The following is a 14663-nucleotide window of genomic DNA, read 5'->3' as shown; positions in this document are numbered from 1 at the left end:
GGAGGCAGAGTCAGGCAGATTTCTGAGTTCGAGGTCAGCCTGGTCTACAGAGTGAGTTCCAGGACAGCCAGGGCTACACAGAGAAACCCTATCTCAAAAAAAACAAAAAAACAAAAAAAAAGAAAAGAAAAGAATATAAATCTTGTAGTGTGTCTGCCTGCAGGCAGTACTCACGATCAGCTAGCTGTCAGACAGCTGCTCATAGCTGCGCACATCTCGAGCCTCACCTTCATACACAGCTCTGCCTTGTCAAAGCCCATTAGCATATTGATGATGTCAAATCCAGATGTAGATTTATTCTTCTGGTGGACTCCTCGAATAAGTGCACACAAGGTCTGCAGAGATGAGAAAAGAATTCTTTCTAGAGAAGAAGTCTCCACACTAGGTGTACACTTAATCGTAGCCCCCCCTCCCACTGCAACTACAGAACTGTCTTGACAAGCCAGACCTTCAATTTCTGTTACTCTGAATTTGAAAACAGCTTGAGTGTTAACATATTAAAAAACACAAGATTAATAAACAACAGCACATCTGTAATGCCAGCACTGAGGAGACGGAGGAGGAAGAATCAGAAGTTTATGGTGAGGGTCAGAGAGCTAGCTGAGCAGATAAAGGTACCTGCTGCCCAAAGAACCAATTCCCACAGGTTGTTTTCTGACTCCACAGATGCCTGTGACACGAACATGCATACACATATACATACAAATACACACACATGAGTGTACACGTACACAGGAGGATTGCCTGGCTTTCTGGCCACCAACCTAGCTAAAAAATGGTGAGCTATATATAGCTCAGTGACCAGACCTCCTGGGAATAAGGCAGATGGTAATAGACATATCACTCCTATCTCTGGAGGAAACAAAGTGAGGCGTGGAGAGATGGCTCAGACGGCAGTGCTTGCCCTGCGAGCCTGGTGACCGGCTGGATACCTGGACCCAGGTACACGTAGAAGCAAAGAAGCAATGTCACACAGTTGTCCTTTAGTCTCTAGGAACACTGTGGCATGAACACTCCCCACATATATTAAAGTAGATAGTTTTTGTTATTTTGCTTTTGCTTACTTTGAGACAGGATCTCACTACATAGATATGGCTGGCCTGAAACTCCGTGTATAAATCAACCTAGCTTCCAACTCACAAAAGTCCACCTGCCTCTCTCTCCCAGGTACTGGAATTAAAGGCATACCCACAATAATTTTTTTTAGAGAATTATCTTTTAGTTTATATGTATAGATGTTTTGCCTGCATGTGTATATATGAAACCACTCTGTAAGAAGAAGAAGGATTGAATCCTCTGGAACTGGAGTTACAAACAGCTGTCAACAGCCATGTAACTGCTGGGAACTGAACCCAGGGCCTCTGCAAGAGCAACAAATGTTATTAATCGCTAAGCCATCTCTTACGCCCCCTCCCCAATAAGTTTTATTTTTTAATTAAAAAAATAAAAATAACAAGGTACAAAGTAATTTTGGAAGATACCCAGTATTCACCTCTAGCCTCCGCACAAACAAACATATACACATATACCACACACATAAGAAAATAATAATAATAAAATAAAACAGGAAACCATTTAAATTAGACTGGAGAGCTGGGTTAGTGGTTAAGAGTACATGCTGCTCTTTCAGAAGACCCAAGGTTAATTCACAGTACCCATTTACAACCACAATTACAGCACCAAAGATTTCTATATCCTCTTCTAGTTTACAGACAGATACCTGTACTCACATGACACAAAGACACATAATTTAAAATAATAGTAATTAATGTTTTAATTATTTTTATTCACTTTTATGTATATGGATGTTTTACCTGAATACATGTCTGTGTACCACATACATGCCATGTGTCCACAGAGGCCACAAGAGGGCACTGGATCCACCAAGACTGGAGTTTCAGACAGTTCTAAACTGCCATATGGGTGCTGGGAACAGAACGGCTGGTTGTCTGCAAGAGCAGCTAGTACTCTTAAGGAATAAGCTATCTTTCCAGCCTTTAATAAATGTTTAAAACTAAATATAACAAGAAGATGACTAGCATGAAAGATGTTTTCTTTTTAAAAAATTAGAACTAAAAAGGAAAGAAACCCAAACCAAATCTGACACCTAAAGGCAACTCTAGGTCCTCGGTTTGTAGCCAATGAACGAGCGGCACTCCAGTTTCCCCGCCTCCCAGCCTGTACTCTGTACCTGCAGTGCATTGACAACTCGGATCGGATGCTCCTCCCCCAGGGCCTGGATACAGTGTTGAAATAAACAATTAATGTTGTCCTTGATCTTCATTAACTCCTCACCATCCAGAGATTCCAGCTTGCCTTCCAGATACTCTAGGTTCACCTGCCAGAAAACAGTAAGGGCCTGAGCAGACTTCCAGCAGCACTGAGAACACAGAAGACACGCTTACCAGACACTCTTACCTACCAGAGAGCTCCAACATACCAACCGCCCTTACCTTCATGAGGAAGAGCTCCTCCCAAAACCGAGGACTACACTTACTGGGGTCCTCTGTCTGAAATCAAAAAATAAGTATGTTCAATTTTATTGCAAACTCAAAAAGCATCAAAACATACTGTCAACTTTACTTGTCATATTTAACTTTGAAAATGTTTTCTTATCTTAAACTACAACAGAGAAAGAGAACAACATTTTCTGTAGGCAGTATATGGATATATATTCTCTACACCATAAACAAAAGAATGGCTCAAAACATTTCCTTTAAATACCTCTCTTTTAAATAAATAAAAATTAAAAGTTAGGCCAGCAGACATAGTAGTACATGACTTCAAGCCAGCACTTGGGAGGCAGAGGCAGTTGGATTTCTTATGAGTTCAAGGTCAGCCTGGTCTACATATCTAGTTCCAGAACAGCAAGGAATACATAGAAAGATCTTGTCTCAATCAATCAATCAATCAATCAATCAATCAAAAGATACAGGCTGGAAAGAACGCGGGCTATTCTTCCAGAAGACCTGGGTTCAATTCTCAGCACCCACATAGCAGCTCACAAAAGTCAATAATTCCAGTTCCAGGAAATCCAAATGCCCTCTTCTGGCCTTCTCAGGCACTGTGCACACATGGTACACATACATGTAGGCAAAATACCCTCACACATAAAACAAAAATAAGTTTTTAAAGTAAAACTACATACACAAACACGCACACGCACACACCCGTCACCCTCAGGTACCTAACAAGGCCAACCTGTGACACATAAACTCTGTCTCAAAATAGGAAGTAGTCCTATTAATATTCCACTATCAGACGGCTCAGTGGTTAAGAGCACTGACTGCTCTTCCAGAAGTCCTGAGTTCAATTCCCAGCAACCATATGGTGGCTCACAACCATCTATAATAGGATCCGATGCCCTCTTATGGTGTGCCTGGAGATAGTCACAATGTACTCATATACATAAAATAAGTAAATAAATCTTTAAAAAAGAGAGAGAGAGATTCCACTTATTTTTATCTGCTCTGCATAGCCACTCTGTATTTGCTTTCAATAAACCAGACATGGTGCACAGGACGGCAATCTGAGTGTTTAGGGTGCTGAGAAAGGACTACCATTAAGTCCCAGGCCAGACTAACAAAATCCTGTTTCAAAATGAAAAAAAGAAAAACAAATTTTGATTTTAAGGCTTGCCAGTAATTAGAAGTGTTCCATCTGAGTGCACTGTCGATTCTGAGTGTGGCAAAGCTGAAAGCTGGGGGTTAGTTACAAGTCAAGATGGAGCTCCGGCCCTCTGTTCTGAGACAATCACTTCATCTATGAAATGGGAGTACTGTGACCAGCAGCCTGGCTCAGCAGCTAAAGGCCCTTGACACCGGCCCTGAGTCTGACCCCTAAGAACCACATGATGGAAGGAGAGAACAGCTGTCCTCTGACTCCTCCACCCACCCAACCACACAAATAGGGAAAGAAAATAAATGTCTAAAATTTTTGTTTGCTTTTTGGTTTTTTGATACAGGATCTCACTAAATAGCCCTAAATGGCCTGGAACTCTACATATATATCAGGCTGTCAGCCAACTCTAATAGAAACCCACCTGCCTCTGCCTCCAAGTGCTGGGACTAAAGGTGTGCACCACTACACCTGGCCTTAAAGATTGTTTTTAATGAGGGTATTAACAACACCAATAAAGATTTCTTGTCAGGATTGGAACTAATATGTTTAGTAACATAGCAGTTTAGCATGCTGGTAGGCATACAACAGAAACAGAAACATATGCTCTTTATAAGTATTATTCTAACTTACATTTGAAGGCTGAAATAAATCTCCAATCCCATTTATAATAATTCATAATAGTCACCCCATATAACTAGAGAATGAGGATGTCTAATTACTTATTCTATCTACCAACAACTTGGGATAGAATGTAAAAACACATCTTTTTTTTTTTTTTTTTTTTTTTTTTGGTTTTTTGAGACAGGGTTTCTCTGTGTCGCCCTGGCTGTCCTGGAACTCACTCTGTAGACCAGGCTGGCCTCGAACTCAGCAATCTGCCTGCCTCAGCCTCCCAAGTGCTGGGATTACAGGCATGCGCCACCACTGCCCAGTACAATGCATCTTTTTAAAATATCTGAAATTGAAATTGTAGAATTCAAGGTACAAAAGAAAATTCATAGGACATCTATCATTTTTAAAAAGGAGGGTATCTTTAGGTAAGAAAAAGAAACAAAGGGAGGGAGGGAGAGAAGAAGGGAGGGAGAGAGGAAGGGAAGGAGGGAGGGAGGGAAGGAGGGAGAAAGAAAGGGAGGGAAGGAAGAAGGGAGGGATGGAAGGAGGGAAGGAGGGAGAAAGGAATTGAAGGAAGGAGGAAGGGAGGGAGGAAAGGAGGGAGGGAGGGAGAAAGGAAGGAAGAAAGATAATCATAAAAAAGTAAGTCACGAGACTGAAGAAATGACTCAGTTAAAACCACTTGCTGCTCTTCCAGAGGACCAGGGTTTCATTCCAAGCACCAACATCAGGTGGCTAACAACCACATATAACTCCAGCTCTAAGGTATCTGATTCTGATTCCCTCTTCTTACTTTTAGTCAACCAAGTGTTTCTCTGTATAGCCCTGGCTGTCCTGGAACTCATTCTATAGAACAACTAGGATGACCTTGAACTCTTAGAAATCTGAGCTTGCCTCTGCCTGAGTGTTGGAATTAAAGGCTTGTGTCAACACCTCCACCACCCAGTTGACAAAATCTTTTTTTTTTTTTTTTTTTTTTTTTTTTTTTTGGTATTTTCGAGACAGGGTTTCTCTGTGTAGCCCTGGCTGTCCTGGAACTCACTTTGTAGTCCAGGCTGGCCTGGAACTCAGAAATCCGCCTGCCTCCACCTCCCAAGTGCTGGGATTAAAGACGTGCACCACCATCGTCCAGCCAAAATCTTTTAAAAAAGAAAAAGTTGTTATGGGACATATGGGGAGGGGGGATCTGGGAAACGGGAAATCATTTGGAATGTAAACAAAGAATACAGAAAATAAAATATTAAAAAAAAAAAGAAAGAAAGAAAGAAAAAGTTGGACCAGTAGGATAGCTCAGACAGTAAAGGTTCAAAAACCTGGTAATCTACATTCAATCCCTGGGACCCACATAAAGGTGAAAAGACAGAACATACTTCCACAACCTTGTCCTCCTCTAACCACCACACATATTCCATGGAAATTATGAATAAATAATATTTCTTAAAAAATATTTTGGGAAGCTGAAAAGATATCTCAGAGGTTAATAGCAATTTTCACTCTTGCAGAGAACACCACAGTTTGGTTCCCAGCACCCTCAAGGCAACTCACAATCATTGCCCCCGCCCAACAAAGCTGTAGCTATTTTGTTCCATACCTTCCAGTCATTGACACAGAAAAATAGTTTGACTCAGAGCAGGATGCAGGATCAAGCTACCCACATATCCTGTTATATTCTGAAGTGTGTGTATATATATATATATATATATATATATATATATTCTGAAGTGTGTATATATATATATATATATTGGAAATTCCCGAACCGAAGCCTTCTCTCAGGGTCAAGCAAGATAGAGGTCAGTTTGTACTGTTAGAGCTAAACTGCTAAAGAAACTTGGAAGAAGGCTGACCATCTTGCAGCCCCTTTATCTGCTTATGGTTTTTCCCTATATAAACTGACCCTGGATTTTCATTGTCACATCTCCTGCCTGAGTCGGAAGCTGTTTCCCTGATCGATCAGTCTTAGGGTGTTCATTCAATAAACTACCCCTGGGCTGGAGAGATGGCTCAGCAGTTAAGAGCACCAACTGCTATTCCTAAGGTCCTAAGTTCAAATCCCAGCAACCACATGGTGGCTCACAACCATCTGTAAAGAGACCTGACTCCCTCTTCTGGAGTGTCTGAAGACAACTACAGTGTACTTACATATAATAAATAAATAAATAGATAAATAAATAAATAAATAAATAAATAAATAAATAAATCCTAAAAACAAACACACAATAAACTACCCCTGTCTGATTCGGTGTTCATGTAATTTTCAGGGCAACTCCTGAACCTCAACAACTATCCATAACTCCAGTTACAAGGGATCTAATGAACCCTTCCTACATTCATGAGCACCAAACACAAATCTGGAACCCAGACATACATGTGAGTAAAACTCTCATATACATAAAGTAAAATTTAAAAAATATAAAATATATAAAGATGGATGGACCTCTAGATATATTCATACATACATAAACAGACAAACACACAGACAAGCCAGGCAGTAGTGATGTGCACCTTTAATCACAGCACTCAGAGGCAAAGGAAAGTGGAATCTGAGTTCAAGGCCAACTGGGTCTACTAAGTGAGTTCCTAAGACAGCATGAGCTACATAGAGAAACCCTGTCTTGAAAAACCAAAGGGAGCTGGAGAGATGGCTCAGCGGGTAAGAACACTGGCTGCTCTTCTAGGCTTCCTGAGTTCAATTCCCAGCACCCACGTGGTGGCTCACATCCATCTATAACAGGATGCCCTCTTCTGGTGTGTCTGAAGACAGCTACAGTATATTTATGTAAATAAAGTTAATTTTTAAAAGAAAAACCAAAGAAGACAACAAAGAAGAAGAGGAAGAGGAGGAGAAGGGGGAAAAGGAGGAGGAAAAGAGGAAGAAAAGAAGAAAAGAGGAAAAGGAGGAAGAGAAAGAAGGGAGAGGAGGAAGATGAAGAACAACTACTACCACCTAGATCCTGGAAACAATGCCCAAGGCCTCAGCATCTGGAAGATGGAAGCAGAAGGCTCAGGAGTTCAAGGTCATCACTGACTACATAATAAGTCTGACGCCAGCCTGGCCATCTCAGAAAATAATAACCTTCAGTGATCACTACATGATCATAAATGTCGTCTCTGAGAGCTGGCTCACATTAGCCCTTGAGCTCTCCTCTGGACTTACACTTACGATGCAGCAGGGTAGTCGTGAACTTATCCTTCTACCTCCCATGTAGGAGCTCAAGTATGCACTGCCATGTCCTCGTCAACAGGATATCAAACCCAGACAAGACAAGCACATCTACAGCCCACGCTTCACCTTTTTTTTTTTTCCGAAGTTCTGTAGCCTACAAAGAGCTATAAAATACCATGTAGCCCAGGTTGGACTCAGACTTATGATGATCTTCTTACCTCAGCCTCTTTTTTTCCTTTTTAAATTTTATTTTATTTGTATGGATGTTTTCTCTATACGCGTAGGTGTGTCTACTGCCCATGGAGACCAGAAGATGTCAGATTTCCTGGTACTGGGGTTACAGATGATTGTGAGGTACCATTTAGGTGCTGGGAATCGAAACTGGATCCTCTGGAAGAACAGCCAGTGCTCTTAACCACTGGGCCATCTCTCCAGCCCTTGGCTCAGGCTCTTGAGGGCCAGTGAAAATGGCAAACACAAAGGTTTTGTGGGTCATTATTTGTTGGTTATTTGGGGATGGACATCTGCATGTGTATTGTATACATACATATAAGTACATTCACGTGTACAGAACCAAACAAGTTTTCTGGCATGCATGTGTATTCAAAGGCAGACATCAGATGTCTTCTTCAGTCAGACCCTATTTACTAAGCAGGGTCTTTAGCCCAGAGATCACTGCTTTGGCAGTCCAGCTGGCCATCTTGTCCAGGGCGTCCCATCTGTCTGTGAGCACTGGGATAACAGGTTGGCTGCTGGACCCATCCTGGGTTTTAAATGGGTGCTAGGGAGCCAAACCCTGGTCCTCATAAGTAACAGCGGGCAGTTTATACACTGGGCCATCTCTCCAGTCCCAGTAGAGCTGCTTCTGATTAAGATTATTGGGAAGGCTTGAGAGATGGCTCAGCAGTTAAGAATACTAGCTGAGCAGGCAGTAGTGGCGCACACCTTTACACCCAGCCCTTGGGAGGCAGAGGCAGGGGGATTTCTGAGTTGTAGACAAGGCCAGCCTGGTCTACAGAGTGAGTTCCAGGACAGTTAGGACTACACAGAGAAACCCTGTCTGGGGGGGGGGGGGGAAGATTACCAGCTGCTCTTCCAGAGGTCCTGGGTTCAATTCCCAGCACCTACATGGCAGCTCACAACTGTCTATAACTTCAGTTCCAGGGGATCTGACACCCTTCCACAGACACACATGTAATATAAGGAAAGCACCAATGCATATAAAATTAAATAAAAATTTATTTTGTTTTTTGTTTGTTTGTTTGTTTGTTTGTTTGTTTTTCAAGACAGGGTTTCTCTGTGTCGCCCTGGTTGTCCTGGAACTCACTATGTAGACCAGGCTGGCCTCAAACTCAGAAACCCACCTGTCTCTGCCTCCCAAGTACTGGGATTAAAGATGTGTGTCACCACTGCCCAGCTTAAATTAGATTTTTAAAAAAGAGTATATGGGGGCTGGTGAGATGGCTCAGAAGTTAAGAGCACCAACTATTCTTCCAGAGGTCATGAGTTCAAATCCCAGCAGCTATATGGTAGCTCACAACCATCCATAATGAGAAACAGATAAAGAACCTATGGGACTGAACAAGTGGGCTTCAGAGCTAGCGGGGCAGGAGCAAGAGGGTGAAAGGGAAGGGGAAAAAAAAGGAGTATTTGGACTAAAAAACTGAAGAGTCAAGGCTAGTATGGGTGGCTCCTGCCTATAATGGCAGCACTCAAGAAGATGATGTGGCTGGAGGATCACTGAGTGTAATGATAGCTTGATCTACACAGTGAGTTCCAGGCCAGCCTGAACTACACAGCCAGACTCTTGCTAAACACAAAGGACCAGCTAGATGACTCTGAGTAAAAGATCCAAGCCTGACAGTCTGAGTTCAGCCTCAGAACCTAAATAGTGGGAGGTCTGTTCCAAGTTGTTCTCTGACTCCATACATGTACCACGGCTTGTGTTCTTCTGCACTTGTTCAAACACACATATGTGTACACACATAGAGATAATAAACACAACTTTATTTTTTTTTTTTTTAAGAAACAAAAAAAACCACTCTAGCTGTGCAAGATAATGGGAACTCAAGCCTTACCATGAAAATCTCATCATACATCAGCACCACTTTTTCCTTCAGTGGTTTTTTTGAGGCTGAAGATTTCCGGAGCAAGCCTCCCCGTTTCTCTACTTGAGCCATGGCCAGAGAACCTGTAGAGTAGGGTGAGACACATTTTAGGATAATATAAATACAACGCCATAACAGAAGAGACACGTTGGGATGCATCTGTTCAAACCCACAGAACATCCAGCCAAGGATGCACCTAATGCAAACATGGACTTCTGGTGGTGATGAAGTGTAAGTCAGTGTAGATTTACCAGCAGTAACAAATACATAATGGGACAAGCTATGGACATACAAAATCACAGGATTTAGGGACCACCACCTTTCTCTCAATTTTGCTATGAACCAAAAATGCCTATAAAACACAAAACTCATTTGAAAAACAAACTGGTACATTGGAGCATTGGTGATTCATGCCTGTAATCTGGGAGGTGGGGGGAAAGACAAGATGATTCAAGGTTCAGGGTCATCCTTAGCAGTACAGAGTTCAAGGCCAGTCTGAGCTATCGGAAACACTATCTTAGCAAACTGGAGATGGCTATGAGTTCAATTCTTAGCAACCACATGGTGGCTCACAACCATCTGATGCCCTCTTCTGGTGTTCAGGTGGCACGTGCATAGAGTACTTAAATACATAAATTAATAAATCTTAAAAGAAAAAAACAAAAATCGGAAGGAGAGACGGGGGAAGAAGGGTGAACAGGCAGACAGGCAGGGCCAGGACCAGACACTTTAGGATACTACAGAATCTACTGAAATATCAATGAGAATTTTTTTAGGAAGAAGTAATGATAAATAATGGCTATAGATCTTATTCATTAGTCCCCTCTCCAGACCAGACTTAAAATATTAATTGCCCTATAGCACAATACATTTTAAATCCATAAAAAGTGCCAGTAGCTGAGCCTAAAGCTGGTCTAGAAGCAAACAGGAACGTGTAACTAGCGCCATCTGTAAGCAGTCTGGCCACACATCTGAGAGACAGAGAAGGAAGGCTACAGAACACGCAGGGCCCACAGAACAATGGTGAAGTTAAATTTCAAATATTGATCGCACTAAGGACCATTAGGGCAGGAAGTATACTACAGACTGACATGCTCCATCGATTCCCCAAGTAAGCAGGCCCTCATCACTGCAAAGCACTTGCCCTTCACTGCCTCGTAAATCACGCTGCACTTGGCTGTCTTCAGAAATTCCTCTGGAAAGAGACTATAGGCAGAAAACAGAAGTTAAGAAGCCAAAAATAAATCTGATTTCAAAATAATATAGTAATGTCACTTTCTAACTTAATTGCATAAATTTATAAACTATTGTAGATTAAACTTCAACTTTTTTTTGGTCTATAGAAAAGCAGTTCTAGAATCTTTACATCTTTACGGACTCTCAACTTTTTTCAACTGGGACTTAAAATCCCAGGAGTCTCCAGTGCAGATTTATACACACGCCCTCAGCTGTCTCACTTGTTTTCTTTTCTCTTTTCTTTCTTTCTTTTCTTTTTTTTTCTTTTCTTTTTTTTTTTTTTTTTTTGAGAGGAGGGGGTTGAAACATCTTCTCTTTGTAACTCTGGCTGTCCTGTCCTGGAACTCACTTTGTAAACCAGGCTGGCCTCGAAGTCAGAAATCCGCCTGCCTCTGCCTCCCAAGAGCTGGGATTAAAGGCGTGCACCACCACTGCCCAGCTTCTCACTTGTTTTATTAGCCAAGTTCCATCTCTCTTAAATCCTAAATTCTGTGTACGAAATCTAGGTCCATACAAGACAAACAGAGTACTAGGGAAAGGCCTGATTTTACCTCTAGATAAACTCAAAAACACTGAACTCATTTTATAAAATTAATTTTGAAAATATACATTACCTCTCAAGTCAAAACCAAACTTTTACATAAATAAGAGATGCACCCAATAGTACAAAAGATTCTTAGATATCATCTTGACCTAATACTTAGAGCCAAAAGGGGAGATTCCCACCTCTGACCATGTACCAAGCACAGATAACTCCTCCAAACAGGTATTAAACCCCTTTATCGTAAGAACTACATCATACTTCTCTTAGAAACACTTGGTTCATGGGAACATTCAGCACAAGTTGTTTACTAGTTCTGAAATGAGAAGGAATACTTCTCAAAAGTCTTAAGTGTGGTCAAACATGGTGGTGCACACTTACAATCCAGCTGAGCCTGGGATATACACAGAAGTTCCAGGATAGCCTAAACCACATAGGGAGATTCTGTCTCAAACCACTGCCAGATGGCCAGGTGACATGGCTCAGTGGGTAAAGGCACTTACTACCAAACCTGACCAAATAAGGTCAAAAATGACCTTATTTCATCTCAGGAACCCACAAGGTACAAGGAGAGAACCAACTCCCTGGTTGTCCTCTGACCTCCACATGTATGCCATGGGTCACATGCACCCACACAGACTTAATTGTAATAAAAATATTTGCACTCTGACCAGATGTGATGGCACGCATCTCTAATCCTACCTCTCAGAAGCTGAGGCAGGAGGACTAATAAGGGTTCAAGGTAGGGGGCTGGAAAGATGGCTCACTGGTTAAGAGAACAGACTGCTCTTCCAGAGGTCCTGAGTTGAATTCCCAGCAACCACATGATAGCTCACAACCATCTGAAATGAGATCGGATGCCCTCTTCTGGTGTGTCTGAAGATAGCTACAGTGTATTCGTATATAATAAGTAAATCTGTATATTCATATATAAATAAATAAATCTTAAAAAAAAAAAAGTTCAAGGCTAGGCCTGGAGAGCTGGCTCACAGTTAAGAGCACTGGCTGTTCGTCCAGAGGACTGAGGGTTTGGTTCCCAGCACATACATGGCAGCTCATAAGCATCTGAAACTCTGGTTCTGGGGAATCTAATGGCATCTTCTCTTGTTCTAGGGAATCTGATGGCATCTTCTGGCCTCTGAGGACACCAAGCACACACTTAATGCATAGACATACATTCAGACAAAGCACCCATACACATAAAATAAAAACAAATCTTGAAAATAAAATTTAAAACCAGCTTAGACTACAGAGTAAGACTCTGTATCAACAAAAATAAATAAATAAAACAAAACCCCAAGCACAGAGATACACACTTAGAACTCCAACACTAGGGAGATAGAGATAGGAAAATCAAGAATTCATGATCATTCTCAGTACATAGCAAGTTAAAGGCCAGCCTGGCATATATAGGCTCTGAGTTTAATCGTACCAACAACAATAAAAAGTCCGAGGTCAGACCTAAAATTTTACTTAACACCTGTTTCTATTATTTTACCAAGCTTCCAATTTCTATTATAATCTAGAGAAAACTGAGAAGAAAATCAAAACAGAAGACTCAGACATTTTCCATTATATTGATCACAGCTTTGTCTTAAAATATGAAATACTGTTCCTTATTTTGGGGAGATAACTTAGAAATCAGGAGAGTCCAGTCAAAGAGGTCGTGAACAATGCACTTCTCCTGCACTGGGTGTAGATCGGGCGTGTGCTCAGCTTCTCTGAGCTGATTAGCAGGAACATCACGGACCATAAGTTCCTAATGTAGAAATCACATGTTTACAAACATCTCCCTATAAGGATCTACACTTGGATTACAGCTAATCAATGTCCACTCCAAATCTAATAAACTCTCTATTTTAGGATCAATTCTTTCTAATAAGTAAAGGGGAGTAGAAGAGAAGGGGAAAAATAATTCTGATCCAAACTACCAAATTTTCATCCTTCTCCTTCCACGTGAAAGGAGAATAAATACAGCTCACTAGTCCGTCATCACCACAGAGCTCCCTGGATCTGCCCCCCAGACTGCCTGGAAAGTAACTTGAAACCAAGACCATAAAGCCTCCTCCTGCCAGTGCTCCTGCCATGGAAGTCAGCAGAGAAGCATAAACTGCTCACACGGTTTTCTTTAGGTCTCAGAAATTAAAATTGAACTTTAACTTGAAAAACCGTGTCTTGTAGCTAAAGAGCTGGCTCAGTTAGGAGCACTGGCTGTTCTTCCAGAGGACCCAGGTTCAATTCCCAGCACCCACATGGCACTCACAACTCTCCGTAACTCCAGTCTCAAAGGATCCTATGTCCTCTTCTGGACTCCTCATGCACCAGGGACACACATGGTTCATAGACAAACAGACAGACATTTTTAATTTATAAAAAGTATCTTGGGGTCGGAGACACAACTTAATTGGTAGAAGGCATCAGTGACCTTGAGGCTGATCCAGACTACATGAAACCATGATTAAACCCCAAACCTACCACCTCCACCCCAGAAAAAAAGTTTCATCTGAGAAAAAAAACAAACCAACTGCTATAACCAACTGTGAAGGAAAGTGCCCTAAAAACAATTCAACCACTAACAGAAAAGTTAAAGTGAAATCTTTTACAGTGAGGAGGAGAGTGGCAGCTGAGTGGCAGACCTTGCCTTGCCTGGCATGTGAAGGGCCCTGGGTTCCACCCATAGCACAACAAACAACTAAATAAAAGCAAATCAATAGATAGAAAAGAAGCAAAAGCAATAAAAGTAAATGTTGAGAAAAGTTTAGGAAGTAAAATACAAGTACAGAGTAGTCAGTCATTTATTCATTCAACAAATACAGCGAGCATTCTTTTGGTGTCAGGCACCTGAGATGCAGCAAAATACAGAAGGAAAGACCGGAGGAGTTTTCATCCCAGGAGAGGAAACAATTAAGCGGAAGATAAACTGCCTCGGGGGACTACTTAGGAAATTAGAGAAGATCTCAAGGAGAAAGTGACACCAGGTGGGATGGTTTGGATAGGTTTGGCCCCATAGATTCCAGAGTTTGAATGTGTGGCCACAGGGAGTGGCACTAGGAGGAAGTGTGGCCTGAAGGGAGTAGAGGTGGCCTTGGAGGAAATGGGTCTCTGTTTAGGCGAGCTGTGAGGTGTCCCTATGCTCAGGCTCTGCCTAGTGCGAAGGCACCTCCTGGGTGCCTGCAGAAGAGTCTCTTCCTGGCTGCCTCTGGTGGAGATGTAGGATTCTTGGCTCCTCCAGCATTATGTGTGCCTGAACCTCTGAAACTGTAAGCCAGCCCCTATTAAATGTTTTCCTTTGTAAGAGTTGCCTTGGTCATGATATTCCTAGCCCTCGCTTTTCAAATACATAGAGAACTCAAGAGATAGCAAGGTTGCTCAGTAGGAA

The 14663-nt window shown here is 41.8% G+C and overlaps 1 protein-coding gene across 1 annotated transcript in view; it reads right to left on the bottom strand.

The window, feature by feature from the left end:
* Armh3 (armadillo like helical domain containing 3) overlaps window positions 1-14663 on the bottom strand; it is a 190040-nt gene that overhangs the window by 160211 nt on the left and 15166 nt on the right. Inside the window, exons 2-5 of the mRNA XM_052184763.1 lie at window positions 9478-9590; window positions 2454-2510; window positions 2192-2338; window positions 228-335 (exon numbers count right to left, since the gene is read on the bottom strand). Coding sequence (XP_052040723.1) covers window positions 228-335; window positions 2192-2338; window positions 2454-2510; window positions 9478-9579 — 414 coding nt within the window. The 5' untranslated portion in view covers window positions 9580-9590. The remainder of the gene's footprint in view (window positions 1-227; window positions 336-2191; window positions 2339-2453; window positions 2511-9477; window positions 9591-14663) is intronic.

Source organism: Apodemus sylvaticus, chromosome 1, assembly GCF_947179515.1.
Source record: "Apodemus sylvaticus chromosome 1, mApoSyl1.1, whole genome shotgun sequence".
In the NCBI taxonomy this organism is placed as follows: Eukaryota; Metazoa; Chordata; class Mammalia; order Rodentia; family Muridae; genus Apodemus; species Apodemus sylvaticus.
The sequence above is the reverse complement of the archived record's forward strand: the minus strand, read 5'-3'. Positions and strand labels throughout refer to the sequence as shown.